The sequence below is a fragment of the Stegodyphus dumicola genome, chromosome 2, assembly GCF_044657685.1.
Source record: "Stegodyphus dumicola isolate Sdum_Otavi_A_Nest chromosome 2, ASM4465768v1".
In the NCBI taxonomy this organism is placed as follows: Eukaryota; Metazoa; Arthropoda; class Arachnida; order Araneae; family Eresidae; genus Stegodyphus; species Stegodyphus dumicola.
This window is the reverse complement of record NC_140769.1, coordinates 77,261,158-77,284,158: the sequence shown is the minus strand read 5'-3', so window position 1 is coordinate 77,284,158 and position 23,001 is coordinate 77,261,158. Positions and strand designations below refer to the sequence as shown.

General features: G+C 32.5%; 1 protein-coding gene across 2 annotated transcripts in view; it reads left to right on the top strand.

Annotated features, from left to right (window-relative positions):
* alien (COP9 signalosome complex subunit 2 alien) overlaps positions 1 to 23,001 on the top strand; it is a 101,679-nt gene that overhangs the window by 46,697 nt on the left and 31,981 nt on the right. For both annotated transcript variants that reach the window (XM_085810779.1, XM_085810778.1), the window contains exons 4-5: positions 13,962 to 14,087; positions 15,978 to 16,145. In XM_085810779.1, the coding sequence (XP_085666905.1) occupies positions 13,962 to 14,087; positions 15,978 to 16,145 (294 nt within the window). The remainder of the gene's footprint in view (positions 1 to 13,961; positions 14,088 to 15,977; positions 16,146 to 23,001) is intronic.

Below are 23,001 nucleotides of genomic sequence, written 5' to 3'. Positions count from 1 at the left end.
TTAATGAAAATTAAATTGTGGAAATTTCATTCTTCAACACTTTCATTTTGGCATAATTCATTTTTTTTGTTTACTGTGTTATGTAACAGGAATGATTTTTTACATATTTGTTCTTACTAAATTTTATTTGATCTGAATTGGCTTAATCTCTGTAGACATTTATTAGACATTTATATGATTCAATACGTGCTTAATCAGTTAATATTTGTATTTAATCTTTTTTTACATCAGTAAGTAGTACATTTACAAAATTTATATCCACACAATAGGAATTTTACATAATAATAATAATATTAGAAATAGTTCAGTGATGTGAATCATATCATAAACCATGTATTATAAAATGTAGTTAAGTCAGTTTGAAGTTCTTTTGAAATGGGGCAGCAGTGCAATGTGAAGAGTTCCTGGAAGTTTGTGCTTTCTTGCTTGAGAATCTGTTTTTCATTTTTCTATGTTGTCATCTGTAGATTGGTGATTTCATAGGAATTTACATTTGGACATGTATCAGAAATAGTTGCCAAAAGTGTGACAAGTGACAAAGGTGTCCATAAGATTGTTTTCAGGCAAGCATAAAGTTTGCTGTCCCTACATATGTGACATATATAGAAAGTTACAGAAAAACCAACATGTATAATAAATAAGCTCACTTCCGAACTTTTTGTATTACCAGTTGCAGTTTCCAGCCACCTGGTAGTTGTGGATAAGCTTGCAAAACTGGATACTTTGGTTCCATCTCAACTCGCTTAACAGCTGCAGATAAAATGTCTGGAAACAAAAAAGTGAGGCTTCCTTTCTGCATCTGTACAATTAATGGGGGGGGGGGGGATGGATGTTGTACAACAGCATAAAGGAAGCAGTAAAGCTGTTTAATGAAGGAAAGTGACTGAAATAAATGTTGTAACCCTTTTTTGCATTTACAAAAGCATTTGACTTCTGTCAAATATTGTTGATATCTTCTATGTGTGATAGATTGCCAAGACTGTGGTATAGTACAAGATCCTGTATCATGGATAAACAATCCCAAAAGATATATACTGCAGTTATCTGTTTCTTTGTAATATTTTTCACTTTTTAATCATTTAGATCTCGTACTTTGCTTGAAGAATGATCTTAGTCTTTTAGAGGTATGACAAAAAATTCACTCTTGGCTATGAGATCCTCGTCTTGCCCAATCATCTGATTCTGATCATGTGTTTAGCTGTATGAACCACTTTTTAATGCAGCAAGGGCTCGCTAACTAGAATGTCATAATATGTGTTACTTTGGTTCCAGCTTTCTTGGGTTCCTTTTTTGGGGGCGAGAGGTCAGAATCCTTTAATATATATGAAACAGCCAGTGCTCCACTGCTGCTTCATTGGGCTCATTTTCATTCTCAACACTTGATTTCAGATACTGCAACCTTTTAGTAGTATTCCCCCCTGATTCTCACTTCTGTAGTTGGATAATATTATGATAGTATGTCATCATTTTATTCTGTATTACTTTTGCTGTCAGTTTCTTCAGCTCTTTTAACACTTTTATAGTCATTTTTATACACATATGCTTGATTTCTGTAAACTGTCACATATTCTAAAAATGAATCTTCATAATTTCCCTTGTTGGTATCTGTGGAAATTATTTTGATTAATTGATAGATGGCGCTAGCGTTGCATGTGAACGCGACGCAACGTGCCTTCTGAATTTCCATAGACTCTCCACTGGCAGCTCGATAGATGAATGTGTGATGGTTCGCACACTATTTGATTAGGAACACTTTGGTTCCTATTTGATTTCGATTTTCGATTATGAAAGCATATAGATTTGTTTGTCAACTGAACCACCATGATTGATCTATGATCTGTAAATATTGTACATATTAAAAGTTACATTTTAAAAGTGATTGATGTCGATTTATAGATCTTAGAATATTTTGAAACAGCTGGTGCATTAGGCCGTCAAGAATTGGATTTAGCACGTTGCAAGTGTGCGAAGTCAGCAAAAGGTAAGGCTATATTTTCTAATTTGTAGAGTAACTATGGCGGAAGAGTCTGTTGCTAAATTAAAATCGAAACGCAAAGTTATCAGGACCACCGTGTCCAAGATTCTAAAAAAAAAAAAATCGAATCGGAGTTGAATAAAGAAGAAATTGATACAAATACATTAGAAGAAAGTTTAGACCAATTAATCATGAAATTGAAAACTCTGAGTGAATTAGATGCTCAGATAGAGCGTGACTTGAAATCAGAGGCGGAAGAGTTTGAAACAGAAATTCTATCTATCGAATACGAAGAGAAAATTCAGTTATGCCAATTCAGAGCAAATAAAAAATTGAAAGAATTAAATAAAGTAACAAATTCGGATAATGAAAACTCTCTTAACGAAACTAATTCTAAAATTGAAAGCAATAAATGTACGCATCTGCCAAAATTAACCATCGCTAAATTCTATGGAGATTACACCCAGTGGACAAGTTTTTGGAACACTTTCAAGGTAGCAATCCATGATAATGAATCTTTAACAAAGATAAAAAAAAAATTAATTATTTAAAATCGTACTTATGCAACAACGCTGCAAACGCGATAGAAGGATTTTGCATTTCGGAACCAAATTACGATGAAGTTATCGAAATACTTAAAAACAGGTTTGGCAGGAAAGATATAAACTCACACATGCAAAAACTCCTGAATCTTACCCCAGTAACCAAATCCAGTGACACTTTGAAACTTCGCAAACTTTGTGACACTATAGAAACTCAAATACACAGCTTGAAATCATTAGAAGTCACACCGGATAAATACAGTTATGTGTTGATTCCAGCCATAATGAAAACTCTGCCGTCTGATATAACCTTAGAATTCAATCATAAAACGGATTCGTCATCTTTTTTTAATGTTGACGAATTATTGCAGTTTGTTCGTTCAGAACTGGAAAGTCGCGAGAGAAGCCATCTTTTGCTCTCCACTCATAAATCAGAAATCACTTCCTGTGTTTATAAAGAGAAGGGAGGGAAGGGGAGTATCGTCCATTCCACTCAGCAGCTGCTGGTGCCGGTTAAAGAAAACAAAACTACTAATTGCTATCTGTTTTGTAATACATCCAAACATGTTACTGAAGACTGTGAATCACTGACAGTTGATGAGAAGAGAAATTTATTGTGTAAACATGCTAGATGTTACCTTTGCCTGAAATCAAACCACTGCATAAAGCACTGTCGAAGCGATCTCGTCTGCTCCAAGTGCAAAGGTCGACATAACAGTTCAATATGCTTTCGTGCTGAGAAAGAACTAAATGAAAAAAAATAAAAGTATAGAAGATTCGCATGTTCTTTCAGCATTCTCACGCAGCAAAATTAAAACTATTTCAAACGTGTTGCGTAATACTTCGAACAACTACGCAGTCGGTTTTAATTAGAGCTCTACTGGATTCAGGTAGTATGCGTTCCTTCCTGAGAAAAGAAATCGCGGATAAATTGAAGCTTCCCCACCTGAAAGCAAAAGAAGATGCAGACTTAGCCACGTTATTCCACCTCAAGAAAAACATACAGGTAGAAGATCAAAACATGTGCCCCCTTGATTTTGAACAGCCACGAAATCCTTACCTAAGACACCCTGCAGTACATGCAAAACTCAGAATATCTACAAAAGAAGACACCCTCAGTGTACCTTCATTTCCAGTCGTGTACACAGATGGGTCAAAGTTAAACGAAGAAGTAGGATGCGCGTTCTTTGCACTCCTCTCAGAACAAGAAACAACAGAATGGAAAGGACACCTAAGGAACAACAACAGCGTTTTCCAAGCTGAGCTTTCAGCCATAAAACACGCTATTCTATGGTCTCATCAAAAGCATCTAACATATGTTACCATCTACAGTGATAGCCAAGCGGCAATTAAAGCTGTCAATGATGCAACAAACAAATCATAATAGTGCAAGATATCTACGATTTATTATCACAGCGCAAGAGAACATCTATAAAAATAAAGTGGGTAAAAGCGCATGCTGGACAAGCCCAAAATGAAAGGGCAGATGCGCTTGCTAAAAATGCAGCTCAAGACCCATCTCTACCTCCAATCAATGTCCCATTCCCTAAATCGTATGTGAAACATATGTTGAAAAAAATTACATTAAAAAAAATGGCAAACTGAATGGGAAAATGCAGAAGTAGGTAGAAGGCTTTTCAACTTCTACAAGAAACCCACATATGTTCCAATCTCTTATAACTTCTTCATCAACATATTCTTATCTGGACATGGTCCTTTCCCCACGTACTACTTTGCACGAAATTTGAGTGAATCAGACAAGTGCGTATGTGGGGAAAAGGGAGACCCAGAGCATTATATTTTCAAGTGCCAGCTCACGAAAGAGCTACACTGCAAAGGAAGGTCACAAATTATGCCTGAGTACATTAAATGCATGCTAACGATACCTCATTTACAACAAAAGGTTTCCTTGATTATGAAGAAACTTTTTGCATATAAAAGAGAAGACATATGTCAAGATGCTATCGCATCTGTATAAATACCTCTTATTCTACAACTTGCAAAAATAATGCAAGATTTCAGAAATATTGCAAGTGTCTGAAACAAGCTAAATATGGTATAAATAGTTTTTATAAAATAGTTACATTAAGAATTTGGACTGTATTAGTGTAATAATTAAATCATTAATTAAAAAATAATTTAAATAATATACGACTCTATTAGATATATTAGTGTAAATGTAAGTATTATGTGATTTTCTAATGTATATTTTCTGTATTTATGATACATTAATTTACAAAAATAATAATGTAAGACTTCAGTGCTGATGCATTTGTGTGTAACAAGTTAAAAAAATGAAAGGAAATGTATTAATAAGAGAATTCGCCTTAGTAATTCAACAAAGTATGATAAAATGCACAAAAAAAAAAAAAAAAAAAAAAAAAAATCTTCAATTAGCTCTTTAAAATGATGTTTATTTTAATTCGATGTAACTAGATATACTAATGTAAATATATTGTTTGTATGAAGTACAATGTACAATGAAAGTTTGTATGTATGTTCGAAGTAATTATGTTATTACAATCTGCCATAATCCAACTTTTGTTGATAGGTTAATTTCTTTGCAATAATTGTATACTATGTCTTTGTAATTGTATATTCAATACGTAAGTCTAATATTAATGTAAAATTACTATGTAAATGTCTTGGTAGGCTAGCATCCGATGAGGGCCAACTAAAAGCCCAGCGGGGTACAGTAGTGCGGCGGAGCAACACCTGTAAAAGTCACTGACGAAGTTCTGGTGCTCCGTCCACTTTTCCCTGTCCCTGTCCCTGTTATTCGAACAGAGACTCTTTCGGTATTTATGTTTGGAAGTAAGACACCCATTAGAAAAACATTTGACGTTGTTAAGATAAAATTACAGAACAAGGAAACACCGAATTTGAAAATCGAAATTGAAGCTCTCGTGACTGAACAAATTTCAAGTTCTGATTTACCACCTCCTGATCTTGATAGACACATTTTAGGCAAGCAGTTAGAAGGTTTACAACTCGCAAATTCTTTGGATTGCAGAGAAAAAATTACTCTTTTGATAGGAGCTGATCATTATTATGATGTAGTGACTGGGAAACTTAAGCGTTTAGACAAACATTTAGTAGCTGCTGAAACGTTATTCGGTTGGTCTCTGTTAGGTTATACTAAAGGTACAGCACACACGTCCACAGCCTTTAATATCGTAGTTGAGGAACATATAATATCTGATCAGATAAAGAAATTTTGGGAGCTTGAAAGTTTACGAATTAAACCTGAAAATGAATCATCTGACCCATTAGACAATACCATAATGGAAAAATTCGAGTCGGAAATTTTATACAGAAATTATTGTTACAAGGTTAGGCTGCCATGAAAGTCTGATAGAAAATATGAGTTACATGACAATAAAGCGATTGCACTGAAACGATTTCAGAATAACCCTGAACTCTTTTATTCGTATCAAACAGTTCAGCAAGATTATTTACAACAAAACATCATTGAACTAGTTCCAGACACTGTTGATAGTGAATCTCAAATCACATTTTATTTGCCTCACAGAGAAATCGTTCGTCGTGATCGAACTACTAGTAAACTACATATCGTATTCGACGCGTCTTCACATGGACCTGGTGAAATCTCTTTAAATGACTGCTTGCATATTGGTCCAAATTTGTATCCTGACATTTTTGAACTTCTGTTGGCCTTTAGGCTTCATCCTGTAGCATTTACAAGTGACATAAAGCAGGCTTTTCTTCAGATAGAAGTAGATGAAGACAGAGATGTAACGCGTTTTCTGTTTACTAAAAACCCATTCGATAATCCACAAAATTTTATAACTTATCGGTTCACACGTGTGTTATTTGGCGTAAATAGCAGTCCGTTTTTACTGGCTGCAACCATTAAACACCATTTGAAACAATATGAGAAAACCTACTCTGCCACTTGCGAATTTCTAAATGATCACATTTGTGTAGATGACATCATTGGAGAACACCAAAACGTTGAACTTGCTTTCAATACCAGTTTAGAATGTGTCAACACTTTTAGAGATGCTAGTATGATTCTACATAAATGGTACACCAATTCTCAAGAACTGCGCGAATTATGGATTAAAGAAGGTATTGAATCCGAGGAATCTAGTCATGTTTCGGAAGCTAAAAATCCTCCATTGAAAGTGTTAGGAGTCGCTTGGGACAACCAAGGTGACATAATTTACTTTGATGTAAAAAATTTGATAACATTTTTATCAAAACAAGTTAATAGTAAACGTTTTGTCCTACAAGCAATAGGACGAATTTTTGATCCTGTAGGTCTATTATCACTGTTTGTACTTAAGAGTCAAAATCATATTGCAGCAAATTTGGACACTTGCTTTAGATTGGGATGATGAACTACCAGAAAATTTATGTTCTGTATGGAAAACATGGTGCAAAGAAGTTTCCAATTTAGACGAAATCGGTATTCCACGATATTATTTTTCTGCAATCAGTAATAGTGATGTTAAAAGGATTGAACTGCACTGTTTTTCTGACGCTAGCAAAAAGGCGTATGGTACAGTAGCGTATCTGCATATAATTTCTAGCAGTGAACAAATATTTACGGTTTTTGTTGCTTCAAAGACTAGAGTAGCACTGTTAAAACTGCTCACCTTACCTAGGTTGGAACTAATGGGAGCTCTTTTATCAGCCAAATTAGGCACTAGCATCACTAAAGTTTTGAAGTTACAACTTTCTTGTTTTTTCTGGACTGATTCAAAAATCACACTTTTCTGGATAAAAGACTGCGCAAAGAAATTTAAGCTTTTCGTTAAAAATCGTATTCAGGAAATACAAAATTTGACATCTCCAGAAAATTGGCATTATTGCCCCGGTAAATGTAATCCCGCTGATTTGGCTTCGAGAGGAGCTAAACTGCCAGAGCTGAAAAACAATCCTATCTGGTTTCAAGGACCAGAATGGCTTAGAATGTCGTCTGAATTGTGGCCTCGACAGAATGAAGAAAAACCTGTCACTGAAGAAGAATTAGAATACCGTAAGAACATTAATGATATTTATGAATTTGTGTGCACAGCAGTTGAAGAAAGGCTTATAGACATCTCAAAATATAGTAATTTAAGGAAATTGTTGAGAATAACTGGTTGGATGAAACGATTCATTGGTAAAATTAGGAAAACAAACCATTTGACAGGTCCATTAACGACTGAAGAAATAGTGGATGCCGAAAATTATTGGATTCGATCTGAACAGCAACGTTTTTATACCAAAGAAATTGAGTCTCTGAAGAAAGCGAATAAAGTCAAAAAGAAATCATCCTTATATCTTTATAACCCATTTTTAGACCAGAACGGGATACTGAGAGCAGGTGGAAGATTAGAACATTCTAGTTTGTCACATGATGAAAAACATCCGGCAATTCTTTCAAGAGACTCCTGGCTAACGAATTTGATAGTAGAAAGTGCACATGTTAAAATAATGCATGGAGGAGTAGCAACGACCTTAGCTGAAATTCAAAGTCGCTTTTGTATTCCAAAAGGACGTCAATTTATCGAGAAAATAATAAACAAGTGTCTTATTTGTAAAAGATATTCATTGAAGTCTGCTTCTCAACTTCCAGAAGACAGAGTCAATGAGGCACCACCATTCTACGTGTCTGGCATCGATTTTGCTGGGCCGATTTACGTAAAAAACATCGAAGGAAGTCAAAAAGCTTATGTGACATTATTTACATGCGCTATCACTAGAGCCATACATCTGGAACTTGTTCCGAATCTCTCTACAGATTCTTTCTTGATGGCATTCAAAAGATTCACATCTAGGAGAGGCAATTGTCGAGTAATTTATTCGGACAACACGAAAACTTTTAAAAAGGGGAAAAAGGAACTCGAACATTTCTCTAAAGTGTTGTCGAATGAGAAATTCAAAGATTTTCTCTCGAATGAAAGAATCAGTTGGAAGTTGATAATGGAACGAGGGGCTTGGTGGGGAGGCTTCTACGAAAGATTAGTAAAATCAGTAAAAGAGTGCTTAAGAAAAATTCTCGGTAAAGCTGTACTAACGTTTGAAGAATTGTCAACAGTTTTAGCACAAGTGAAGCTGTTTTGAATTCTCTTCCTTTGACATATGTATACAATGAGCACAAGGAACCGTTGCCACTGAAGCCTGTCAATTTTTTGATTTTTGGAAACAAAGATTCTACATTACCTATCAACTTTAATTCCATTGTTAAAGATTTCTCTACCAAATCCTCTCTGACCAAAAGAAAGATTTATCAATATTTATTGGTTAGGCAATTGTGGACTAAATGGAAAAAACAATATTTAATGGATCTTCGGACAGCTCATCAATTAAAAAATCCTAACGTTTATGATGATCTTAAAGTCGATGATCTTGTATTAATTGAAGGCAACAATAAGTGCAAACTTTTGTGGAATTGTGGTAGAGTGATAAACGTTTTTCGTGGTCGTGACAACAAAGTTCGTTCTTGTGAACTAAAAACTGCTGATGGAACAATAATAAAGCGACCAGTTCAATTATTATATCTTTTGGAACTTTAAAAACAGTTTTTATTGTTTAATAATATGAATATGATTGAATATGTTTTATGCAATTGTTTATTTTGATAATTTAGTTTCATATGATTAGATTAAGAATAGTTTAAATTTACTGAGTGTCAAATTATATTTGACGATAACATACCTTTTTTTTAGAATTTAGTATAGTGATTATAGTTTGAATATATTTTCTATTCATTTAATATATTTATCAATTGTTTTATAATTATATGTTAAAATACTTATTGGTATAAATTTGATTGTTGTTAGATTAATGTGAACTCTTGACAGAGTTCAGGTGGGGAGTGTGTGGAAATTATTTTGATTAATTGATAGATGACGCTAGCGTTGCATGTGAACGCGACACGACGTGCCTTCTGAATTTTCATAGACTCTCCACCGGCAGCTCGATAGATGAATGTATAATGGTTCGCACACTATTTGATTAGGAACACTTCGGTTCCTATTTGATTTCGATTTTCGATTATGAAAGCATATAGATTTGTTTGTCAACTGAACCACCATTGATCTATGATCTGTAAATATTGTACATGTTAAAAGTTACATTTTAAAAGTGATTGATGTCGATTTATAGATCTTAGAATATTTTGAAACAGCTATCTGAAACATTAGCTATAGTTTTCAATTAATCTGAGGCTTCTTCTGCATAAAAGCCACATTTTTAAAGCAGTTTTTAATTAATTTTAAAAGACTTAGCACCTCACCCTGACTACAGTATACATGATCAGATAGAATAAGGCAGTAATAGAGTAGAAATATCAACTTATTTATCTCCTTTAAAGTACTTGCATTTTTCACAAAATTCTGCATATATATATATATATATAACTGAAAAAGAAAATGTATAGCAAACAAGTAATTAGACGAAAGACCTATTTGGTCTTAAAAATTTTGCGCATAATGCTGCAAAAAGATATGAAATAATAGTAGTAGGTAGAAACATTGCAGCGATCTTGCTAAAAAGTTACCAGGAGCTGTAACTCCACGAAATATTTTAACGCAGTATTACAAAAATAAAAACTAAGAAGAATTTTGCCTGGAAAACTGGAAAAAACTGTAAACACGCGAAAAAACTGCCAAAATTAATGCTGGAAGACTTGTTAATGCATGAAAAAATTAATCTGACCGTTGTGATATGTGAAAAGTTAACTCACATGAAAAATAGATTGACGGTAAAATATACAAGGAAAGTACATATAAAAACATAGATTGAAAAAATGCCAATACATAAAAAGTTAAAATTAAAAATTAAAATAAAGACACAAATTGCAACAAAACAAAATACAATATACTAGATTAAGTAGCGGAAAATGGTAAATTAACCTACTCGTACTCTCAATTGGCTTTTCAGGGGAAAAAAACTGATTGTCGAACTAGGTTAAATACCATTATGCGTTTCGCCGAAACAGACTATTGAAGCTCTTGTTTAATGCGAAAAATTTTTTATAAAAGAACATAATGTGTATTCCCGAATATATCTTTTTTGGAATAAATCCTTGTGGAGCTTCACTTCTCTGTTCCTTTTTCCCGACGCGTCCGCTGAAATGCACATTAGGGTGTTAAAAGCAATTGCAAGTCCGAGCATTGTAAAATTAAAATCAAAATCAAAATAAAATGAAATAAATAGCGGTCAGCTATTAGTCAAAAACGTACGAGCTGGTCCTTTAAACCTTAAAGAAGATGAAACGAGTGGGTTAATTTACCATTTTCCGCTATTTAATCTAGTATATTGTATTTTGTTTTGTTGCAATTTGTGTCTTTATTTTAATTTTTAATTTTAACTTTTTATGTATTGGCATTTTTTCAATCTATGTTTTTATATGTACTTTCCTTGTATTTTTTGCCATCAATCTATTTTTCATGTGAGTTAACTTTTTACATATCACAACGGTCAGATTAATTTTTTCATGCATTAGCAAGTTTTCCAGCATTAATTTTGGCAGTTTTTTCGCATGTTTACAGTTTTTTCCAGGCAAAATACTTCTTAGTTTTTATTTTTGTAATACTGCGTTAAAATATTTCGTGGAGCTACAGCTCCTGGTAACTTTTTAGCAAGATCGCTGCAATGTTTCTACCTACTACTATTATTTTATATATATATATTGACCATATCTTTTCTCTTATAACATTTGGAAGCTTTTTTAATCCTGTAAAATTTAAAGGCTGAATGTTAAAAGTTGTATTTGCAGGAAAAGAATAATATGTTTCAGAAAGAGATCAGAGGTGTGTGTGCACTGCACAATTATCTTCTTTTAACTTTATAATAGTTAAGCTTCTTTTTTTTTTTTTTTTTTTCATTTGTTAGTTCCTATTTCAAAAGACAGTTAGTAATATATTATTTTGTTATTGTTATGATAAGTTAGAAGTAAATTCTTGATACTTTTCATAAGTATCGAAGTTTTTTGCTTTTGTTGATAACCAATGCTGTCTTCTTAATTCTTAGATCCCATTTCGCACATTAATAACACAGTAATTTATTCTTTCAGTTTTGTAAATCCACTGCTGTTTCACTTTTAAATATTGATATGTTTCTTAGTAATGTTCTGTAGTGCATTCCAGTTTCTTCTGTATTGTAAATTTCAAGTTGCTTGTATTCATTTAAAACAAGTGAAATATGTTGTGTCTGGTTATCATTTGCATGATCATTCACTTCTTCCGTCTCACCAGGCAGTTTCTGATGAAGTGTCTATTTCTCTATCTCAAACTTGTGTCAGTTATATAATATTCTGTCTTAGCACTTACCAAATAAGTGAAAGAAAGCTGCAGAAATAGAAGCATTTTTTTAGCTGTATAGCTTGCAACCATTCTAATAAAAGCAGTTTCAGCTTCACTTAGTTTTCTGTCTTTTTTGCACTTCCTTGAGACATTTGCATTTTTTATTACTTCTTGATTACTTATAATTTCTTGTTTAACCCTTAAACACAGAGGTGATGTCTTTTTCCAAATAAAATGAAAAGTGAAGGATCTTCTCTTTATGCATTCAAAGATAGAATGACTCTCGTTTAGTATGTGCCTCAAAAATTAAAAAGTGTTGTTCTCATTTCTTCAATACTGTCTTCAAAATCAGAAGACCTTGAAACTGAGAAAGCAGAAATAATAACATTTTACAATGTGACTAAAGGAGGTGTGGATGCATTGGATGAAAAATGTTCTAAACATTCTACAAGGCGATGGCCATATTTGTTAGGTTACTTGATGTAAGTGAAATTAATGCACATGTAATACATCAGTCAATAAGGGATAGTGCCAGATTGGGGGGGAAAAAAAAGAATTTTTGATGGATTTATCATCAGAATTAGTGAAACCACATATGGAACGGAGGCTTCAAAAGCCAACTGTGAACCGAGAAATAAAAATGTGCGTTCAGGGAGTGCTAGGAGTTTTATGAGTGAATCTATTTTAGCCCAGATGTAACTAATACCCCTAAAATATGTAAAACATGCTTTTTTTGTCGTTTGTAGACTGAGAAAAAAAACTACTTATGTTTCAGCTTCAAGAATCCGATATGAAATGAATGTGCCAAGAGAATTTGCAAAAATTGTGTTGAAAATGCTTAAAATAATGTGCTGCAGTTTTTTAATATTCTTTATATGTTATACTGTTTTTGCATTTTACATAATCCAGATTCTGTAGATGGAAAATTTATTAAATAATTTAGTTTGTATGCATTTGCAAATAAGTGCATTTGCAAGCAATGTGTATTAATGCTTATATAATAACAATAGTACATTATTTTAAAATTTTATATTTTTAAAATGCATAAAATATAGCGCGATCTGAGAGACCCCTCGTCTGTGTTTATGTAACAGAAAATGAACGTTTGTACTTAAGGGTAACTAAATTGCATAATGCTGTTTGGGAAATTCCCAGTTTAAATACAGATATTCTCAAACTGCAGTTCCTCAAAACACGAAAGTCTTTTACCAGTTTATCCTTTTCTTTCAGACTCAAGTCTTTTCGCTTGGTGTTTCGACATGTTACAAATTAAACATACAACATATTTAATTTTTTTTTTTTTTTTAATTTAGTGTTTCTTCCAATGATTTATTCAAATTTCAAAATTTACATTTCTAGCCAGCAGAAAGATTACCCTTTGTTTGTTACATTGGCATGCCATTTCATGATTGCAAGCATGGCCAGTACTTTCCTTGCTTTTGCTTCATTTTACATGTGCCACTTCCTTTTTGTTCAAAGGTTCTTGTGTGATGTTTAGAAGCATTTCTTGACCTTCTTTTGTAACTCTTTGTTAATATAATGTGTCTATCCCAGAAGAACGATTCTGAATGTGGAAATCTTAAAAGATGGGATGTATAAGTTATTTCTACCTTTCTTGCTTTTTTTTTTTTAATGTAATTTGAGAAATATTCCACTTTTTGTGTTATGCATAAAAAGCTATTTCTACAAAATATGTGTGATGATTGCTACAGAATGACTATTGCATCCCCTATTATCAAATTCTTAAAAGAAATCAAAACAAAACAAATATTTAAACTGTATACTTAAATTATTTTTAAATGTGTTTCATAAATCAAACAAAAATGTGTAGAAAATAGTGATAAATACTAAAATTCAAGTAAAAGTAATTTTTCATAATCATGAACTAAAACTAAACAGCTAAATAAAAAATTGACTACAATCCTCTTTTACTGAAAATCCCTGCTTTATAAGATATGCATTTGTTTTATGAAATAATATATTGCTTTTCCCTAGATCCTTTTATAAGAATGTGCATTGTGTTAATAATCTGACTTACCCTGTCAACACATGCATACACATTTTCTTTTTATTTTTCAATAGAAGTCTTAATTTGTAGATTTTTATTGTCTTAATTATTATAGTAAAATTAGTTCCACTGTACTATCAAAATATGACTAATATATATTTTTATTTTTTATACAGGGTAAATATGGTGAGATGATGAACAGGTATAAGCAGCTTCTAACTTATATAAAAAGTGCTGTGACTAGAAACTACTCTGAAAAGTCTATTAATTCAATATTGGATTACATTTCAACTTCAAAACAGGTATAGCAGTTTTCTCAAAATGTGCGTAAAGACTTTATAATAGATGTTGATCATTAACCACTTACCTGATTATCCCGAGTTATCTCGGGTTCATATATATTGCAGTGAATTATTATCCCGAGAAAACTCGAACAAAGCAGAATTTGTCAGTACAATTTGTTTTATTACAATTTTACTCAGACTGGAGGAAATAAAAGGAAATATTCAACTTTAATTGGCAGTTTGTCAAGTTTTGTTAGTTTCGCGGTTCTTTTGGCAGGACTGGTCACGTGTTTTACCTACTGTAGAGTATACGTCGACTTGTGAATTAGTAATAAGGATAGTTGCATTTAAAAAAGGAAAGTAATGGCTATGATGCAAGATAGTAAAAGCAATGATTTAGTCCTTCACCACTCAGGTTAATCTGAAGGCATTTTCCAGATGTTATTCCTGCTTCTAATAAAAAACTCAAATCCAATGAGGCAGTCTACTGTGTGCTCCCGTAAAAATGATTCCAGAGGTAAGCCAGTAAGAAAAGATACCAGTGTGCAGAATTCCCTTTGTGTTGTCCCTTGTTTCAAAAACTATCATGCAAAGACTAATATTTAACTTTTTTTCATTTGCCCAAGATAACTCAGGATAATAAACTAATATTAAAACTAAATTCTTCTACACCTGTAAAAAATTAAAACCTACATATTTTGTTTCCTTGTATTTAATAATAAAATTTTTAAAAAAATGTGATGATTTTTTGCAATTTTTTTTCAAAAAAAAATTGTAAAGGAAGAGGTTAAAAGAATGCAATAAGGCAATGACAGTTTCTTTTGTATAATGTGCCAGAATCTTATCTTACATTGTTCGTAAAAAAAAGTGGAATGTTTCAGTTGTTAATACAATTTATGAAAATACTTCTATCAAATTGTCAAGAACGTTAAAAATATATATAATTATAACCCCTTCTTATATGGAATTGAAGTGCAGCAATATCTCACATAGCGTCGCGTCAGTCAGTGTGGAATCACTGTAGTCTAGTTTGAAAATTTCTGAAACAGTTAGAGAATAAAGTAGTTTAGAATACATAAATGTTAGTTTTTTTGGGCTTTCCCATTGTATATATATGTGCTAGGGTCATTCGTTCTCGAGCTCTGGCAGCTGTAACTCCACATGTAATACCTTTGCACTGCACTTCCATAAATTGTATTGTAAATTATTGTCATAAATTTATTGCTTGTTTTCTACTGGGCACTTACACATATAGAAACAAATATATATCTAAAGTTACATATATATATATCTGAAAAACGTGCTTGCTTTTATAAAATTTCAAAAAAAAAACTGCAACATAAAAAACATTATTGAAAATATCAGCTGAGCACAGCATGAATTAACGACAAGCAATATGAGGGTAGTGTAAAAACATGTCATGTCAATTAGATACAGTTTAAACGATTACTGTACCTACACAAAAATTAACAGCATAAAAACTTATAAACAATTTTTGGAATAACTGAATTTTGTTTTAGAACATACCTGGTATTTGATCTCATTTTAAAAACAGTTTCTTGGTTCACCAGACAATAAACAATGCAGTTGGTTGCTGTAGAGAAAAATGCATGAAGAGGAAAGCCCAACAGAAAAAAATGTTCAGTTATCAATGTCGCAATTTTTAGAGAATAAAAAATTAATAATGAAAAGTGTGCATTTTGAAAAAAATTATTTCTAATACATTTGACTTCTTGTTTTATTTATTGGGGAAAAAAATTGTTTTAGAATAATTTTTTATATGTGTAAATGCCTTGATTAGTGTAGTTTCAAGCAAACAGGATATTGATGGAACTTATTACCTTGGCTATGTTAAGCATTGTTGTGTAAATGCAGTCTTTATTTTTCAAACTGTACTTTTATTTTCAGATGGAACTTTTACAAGAATTTTATGAGACCACATTAGAAGCTTTGAAAGATGCAAAAAATGATAGATTGTGGTTTAAAACTAATACAAAATTGGGGAAATTATATTTTGATCGTGGAGAATACAATAAGCTTGCCAAAATTTTAAAGCAGCTGCACCAGTCATGTCAGGTATATATATTTTTCTCAAATTAAAATTTTTAGAGAATTTTTGTTTCTTACATATTTACCTGATGTTATAAGGAGATTTTCGTAATTTCCTTCTTGTTTTAGTATTCTATATAGTTAAGATATCTTGAGTGCACTGATTTGTTTAATATTTATAATTTTACTGGCACCTCACCCTTAAGTTATTGCTGAATAATTTAGGTTACTAATTGCTGGAATTTAATATGCAACTCTCTTCAAAGCTATGTAAAAAACTAGCCAATATGATGCAAATTGGGAAGAGATTTGAGGTACAATAAACTGGAATATTTAAAGGCTCATAATATTGCAGTTCAAGAAAATGTAGCTCTCTTACTTCATTTGAGTACTTTGAATCTGTCTAAATAAAATCCTAGTTATAAGCTGTTACTGTTTGGAAAAGTTTTGAAAATGGCTTAAGAAAACTTGATAGAGCATAAAATTATTTAAAACAATATGAACAAATGCTGTGATTAGTGTATATTTAGCATATGCAGTCAAAAGTCTTTAATCCGGACTCGTCGGGACTTCTGAAATAGATAATTTTAGCTTAGCTTATACTGTCCGTTATACATTAAACACGCATGCGTAAACACATTGTGCGTAAATGCATATGCGCATGCATAAAGGTATTATGCGCATGCACAAAAAGTTTGTAGCTTTGAAGTCCGGATTATAGATCATTCTGGATTATGGACATCCGGATTAAAGACTTTTGACTGTATTTCATCAAAAAAGGGGAGAAAAATAGGAAGCCTACAAATAAAGAAAAAAAGGCATTTGAATTAAAAGAATATATATATATATATATATTTTCCTCAGAACACTTAGTTGCATTTAAAGTTATAAATAGTGCTGTATCTTTTTACTAAACCAATTTTGAAAATGGGGCAGTTGAGTGAGTGACACACTTAAATGGTAGAAATCAGTTGTTATTGTGAAAAAGAATTGAATATCATAAAAAATGTTAAGTACAGCAAAACTTCCATCAACAGGATCTCAAAGAATGTCTTCTACTTTTGGAATTGAATGCAACTGATTTAAAAATCTGTTAGGAGTTGAAAAGTTTTTTTTTTTTTTTTTTTTTTTTTTTTTTTTAAAGCACTGAATGCAAATGCTCACACTGGTTATGACTATTAAGGAAAAATCACGAAAATGATGATTATTCAAAAAATTATGAGTAGAATTTAATGAAACTGACCCACAGTATACAACACATAGTGAGGTATAAAATAACAAGAAATTGCAAGACAATTCTGGTGTTAGAAGTTAGCATATGTATAAAATGAACAAATTGGATATGTCAGTTTGGTATAGGAGAATTATTTTCAATATGAAAAAGGGCCCCTAGAAGCAAAAGAAAGCACACAGCGATGTGTGATGCTGTTAATTAATTATGCAGTTTATCAGTTCTGTATGAAATGAGAGCCCTTGCTCTTGCAAAGCAGTTTCAAATGTGGCAAGGGTCTGAAGAGGAGGATTGAAAGTAGCTATACATCTTTCTAACACATCTCAATCATGTTCGATAGTATTCAGGTATGGTGATCAAGGTGGCCAATCAATGTGCTGAATTGTTTGCTGCTGAAGCTAATCATCCATGTGCATTGTCATCCTCTAGCAGTAATTTGTCACCTATTTCCCCAGTATAAAGGTGCACATAAGCATCAAGGATGTCATCTCTATAGCCCTGAGTATTCATGGTTCCACGTGGAATGACATGGAGGTCAGTGCATCCACCTAAAGAAATATCACCCCAAACACAGGCACTGCCTCCTCTGTATGTATCTTTTTCAAAGATGCTTGACAGAAGATAACGGGTTCCAGGTTCTTTCCAAATCAAATAACTAAAAAACTTAGTATCTCGATAATGTAATAAACTTCAGTAACTTAATAGTAAAACTAAAAAACAAAAATAAAAGGTTAATAGGAGTGAGTGTAACAGCAAACTGGTAGACTGCAAGCTCAGTGACAGTGTAACTTTAAAAAAGCTCGTTTAGGCGACCATTAAATTCTGAAAATTTTTCAGATATTTTACCCTCTTTCATCACCTCCTGTGGCAGCTTGAGAAATCTAAACAATTTATATGTTTGTGTGTATATTAATTACTATAACTGAATACCAAAGAGCATGGTAACCTTTTATGCTGGCATTATGCTTGGCAATGATTACAAATTTCAGCTAACTGTGCTGTGAAGTGTTGAATGTGTTGATGAGAAATTTAGCAAAAATTTCTTTCCTTATGCAAAACATAGATTTTTGTAAATGATACTCATAGGCCAAAAGATTACATTTTGTTCTGGTTTAATTGAGAATAACTGATTTGTTATTGAGATAAATTCAGGACTGTGCCAGAGCTGGCACAGCGGCACCATTCGGCAGAATGTAGAAGAGGCAAAATTTTCAGAATTTAGAGAAGCACAGAGGAATAAAATTAAGGAATGGCAAGATTTTTAGAATTTAGAAAAGGCACCGGGATGCAAAATTTTTAGAATTTAGAGAGGTGCTTGGCAGCAGAATTTAGTACACGCATACATCATCAAGCTGCATTTAAGTATATTTGGAAATTTATTAATTCAAAGATTCAGATAAGTGTGTGATATGGTAACTTAGGTGTGTGTTGGAAATAGATGTAATGATAATAAATAACTAAACTGATGCAATTTGGGCTTAACTCAATATGCTATAAAAGCAAGGCAAAGTTTAGTGGAACAATATGTCTTATGTCACAAATCTCATGGTATACCAACATTAGTGTATAGTAGGCTCTTGCTTTACATTGATAGCTGCATATTTGAAGGTTTTCAGATATCGCAAACGAAAAGTATAATTTTCGAATTAATGGCATTTATGAAGAAATGTAGTAAAGTAGTAATGAAAGGAGATTAACAGAAGCTTTTCATTGTTTTTCTTGATTAATGACTGCCCCAGTCATCAGTCAAGTAACAGAAGGTGAATTCGTAGCGTGGTTCTAAATCCAGAAAGTATCATTACCGACTGTGAAGAAAGTGGCTGAAAGATAGTTGAAAACAAAAGAGTTTTGATTGACAGTTTAATAGGAATTCTTGACATGACAATTACAAGACTTGGAGAATAGAACTGAACAAGAAATTGTCTATATGTAGAATTGAAGAGAAAGTATTAACCCCCCCCCCCTCCAAAAAAAACAAGCATGATATGAAACTAATATTGAAAGAAATGTTTGATAAAGCAAATAAATAGGGGAGTTGTTTTTTGTTTTGTTTTATAAATTTTGATTTCCTTAAGGCAGAGGATTCCCAACCTTTTTTGGATCACCATCTCCTTCATAAGAGAAAAAATTCCAATGTCCTCTCTTCCATAAAAGTTAATTTCACCAAATATTAAAATGTTGCATATTATCTGTACCTATTTTTTCTGTCTGTTAAGAATCACAAAATAAGAGTTAATTAAAATGATTATAATGTGTAGTAAAAAATTTGTTTATTAAAAAATAAGCACAAAATAAATTAGAAATAAAAAAATTAATGAGGTGATTAAGGCTGATAGAAAGAATTTGTTAATACAGTCAAAAGTTGTTAATTCGGACACCCATAATCCAGAATGATCTATAATCCGGACCTCAAAGCTACAAACTTTCAAAGCGTAGAGTTAACGCATGCACGTAAGACCTTTACGGCTGCAAATATGCGTGTGCGCATGCGCAAAATATGGTTACGAATGCGCGTTTAATGTATAATGGACGGTATATAAGCTAAGCTAAAATTATCTAATTCAGTTAATGTTGCAGATTGCGCTGTTCCTTAATCTTCGAATTGGATCCGGCTTATTATTTTTTGCAGACTTTTAGAGCAATTTTATAAAAGTAAGCTTGAACTTTCGATTATGTCAAATAGAATTTCTGATTATATTTACTAATATGTAAAGGATCTACAAAGCGAAAGTATGTTTCGAAGTCCATTAAACAAAAAGTGGAATTGCTGCAAAAAATGGATAAAGGATAATGGATTTGTTTATCTAACCATTCCGAAATCTGTTTAATTTCACGCTGCTCTGTGTGTGGGGGGGGGGACATCGCGGCGCACAATGAACTGGAAGTTGATCTATCAGCACTATCCTTATCTTCAGGGCAGATATTTTTATTTTATTTGGCTTATAATTCCTTACTAAATGTAGTATTTCATCTCGATGTACTCCGTCTTTGATATGATTTAAATCAAATTTCTCGTCATAATTCGCTTCCGATAGCGCACTTTCTTTGTAAACGAAAGAATTTCGATTGACAAATTAGTCGGTATTCTCGACACAGCAATTATAGGACTTGAACAGCGGAACTTTGTAACTGAACAAGAAATGTCTGTCTGTTTATAGAATTATAGAGAAAGTATTATCACATAAAAAACAAAGCAACTTAACTTACATTGAAAGAAATGTTTAATAAATTAAACAAATAAATATTAAGCTTTTTTTTTTTTTTTGTAAATTTTGATACCCTTTAGATCATAATTGTTCTTTATTTCATAAATTACGGTTTCATATTTTTAATTTTATAATTTCTGCATGCCATCTTACCAGATTTAAACTGATGATTTATAATCCGGAATCGCCGAAGTCCCGACGAGTCTGGATTAACGACTTTTGACTGTATTGGGTTTCAGTTTTGTTAACATCAGTTGCAAATTGCCATATTCTTTGGCAGTGCATTCTGTTCATTTTCTTAGACAGTAAATAAGCTACTGTACTGAACCTAAATGATACGATGCTAGATATGAAGGAGGAAAAGCAATTAAAAATTAATATTCTTGCTCACAATTCAAAATAGAGAGCTGGTATTGATTTTTGAAGCCAGAGTATTTGGTAATCATCTGTGAATTTTAGTTCTTTGTTATGAGTTCTACTGGTTCTTCTAAGTTTAATGATTCTGCTGCATCTGTATTTGCATAAGAATCTAAAACCCATACCTCGATATATTCATGTTTAAAATATCCTGTAATTGCGCCATAAAATCAGCTTTGTCCACGATATTAAATATTGATTCTCTCTTTGTATAGGTATCCAAATTTTTGACAAATAATAGTACTTAGCTTTTTTTCTTTTTTTTTCCTTTTCCTTGTGTGAATCAAATGCATAGTAAGATTGGTGCTTCATTATTTCTTGAAGATGATTCATCGAGCTAAATGAAAAATTTACAATTAACTGTGTAGTGTTATTTCGGCATCTTTAGCTATTTCATTTATTTTCTTTGTACCAACTTATTTCTTGAAGGAATTTTTCTGATGGTGTCTTATGGTATAGAACAGTTTTTATTACCTCTTGAACTGCCAGAAAGATCAATTCCTTGTCACATATGTGTGTTTTTTCTTCTTTTGTGGTTAACAATGAAATATTATATGAGGCTATTATATGTCTATCAATATATAAATATTATATGTCCATCATCTTGTGCAAAAGACTATGCAAAAAGTTGATACAATTGGCTCTTTTAAATTTCTTTACCAACCCTTGGAAACAGAATAAATGTTGTATATTTTACATACTCAATACTGTATTTCCAGTATTTCTTTATAGATTCAAATATTTTGAAATGCGAAACTTGCAGCAGTTTAAAGAAATTAGCTTTTTAACAGATTTTTAGAAAAATAAGGATTATAATGAGTTCTACTGCTTTCACTCACAAATATGTATTATTAGAAAAGCACATAAAAAGGGGACTTTCCTAAAGATACCAATACTATACATATAGCTGAATTATCACATGATTTTACCGGCCCTGGTGAGGTACGGCCACAATGGGTGCATGACAGGAATTATTTTGGCATGGAGACTTCATAGGAATGGATGTAGTCATGGAAGAAGGAAAGGCGGTAAATGTTTCTTTGTGCAGAAGTGTCCTGCTTTTGGATTTGCTTGGATTTGTCACGTGAAGTAATACTAAACCACTGTTAAGTAATGTGCTTTGGATGTAAAAAGTGCCACACACCCTTAAACTATCAAAGCTTGGCAGTACTGCATCAGCCATGGTGGAAGGAAGGCATCTCCTTCTGTTACTTCTTCCATGGATAGATTTGGGTAAAGAGTATGATGGTTTGTCACTTGTGTCAAGCCTGCATGACGAAATGGTCGAAATTTCTCTTCCACTGAATTAATTGTGTGCCCTTTGAAAGGTGTAGACGCTGTTCATAGGCATGGACATCTGAGGTGAGGTAGTCACATGTGTTCTACTGAGCCAGTTTGGATGTTTATAGAAAAAGTTAATTCTTTGGTGGAGTTTGATCTGCAGGAAGCTGGAATTCTTTATAGTTGCCTATAGGTAAGGCATTTCCAGAGCTACCCCTGCCTGTTATAGATTTGATATCATCCACACATAAACTTTTACGCCTTTGCTTGTTTGCAATGCCAGTGCACTTGTTTAAACAAGTGATTACAAGCTCCTATATCTTTGATGAAACATGCTTCACTGTGTGAATATCTTCTTTAGCTTGCAAAGATTCACCACTAACGATACTGAAAAAGGAATTAAGTATATTCTTACCTAAAGTTAATTAAAATTTTTTAATGCTTTAACACCCCCTCTTTGCATCTGGACACGCTACTGCCCTCATGGAGGACGCCAGGGCCACTGGGGGCTGGTACTGCCTCCCATTGGAAACCTATGCCTTAAGGTCATAAATGCTTCATTATTTCATAAATCGCTATTTCATGTTTTTAATTTTGTAGTTTTTAACATGTCATCTTACTAGATTTAAATTTATTTAAACTGATTATCTAATATCCGGAATCACAGAAGTCCCGACAAGTCTGCATCTTTTACTTTGTACTATACTTTTTAGAACATACTTGTTCATGCTTTGTGATGCTTTGTATT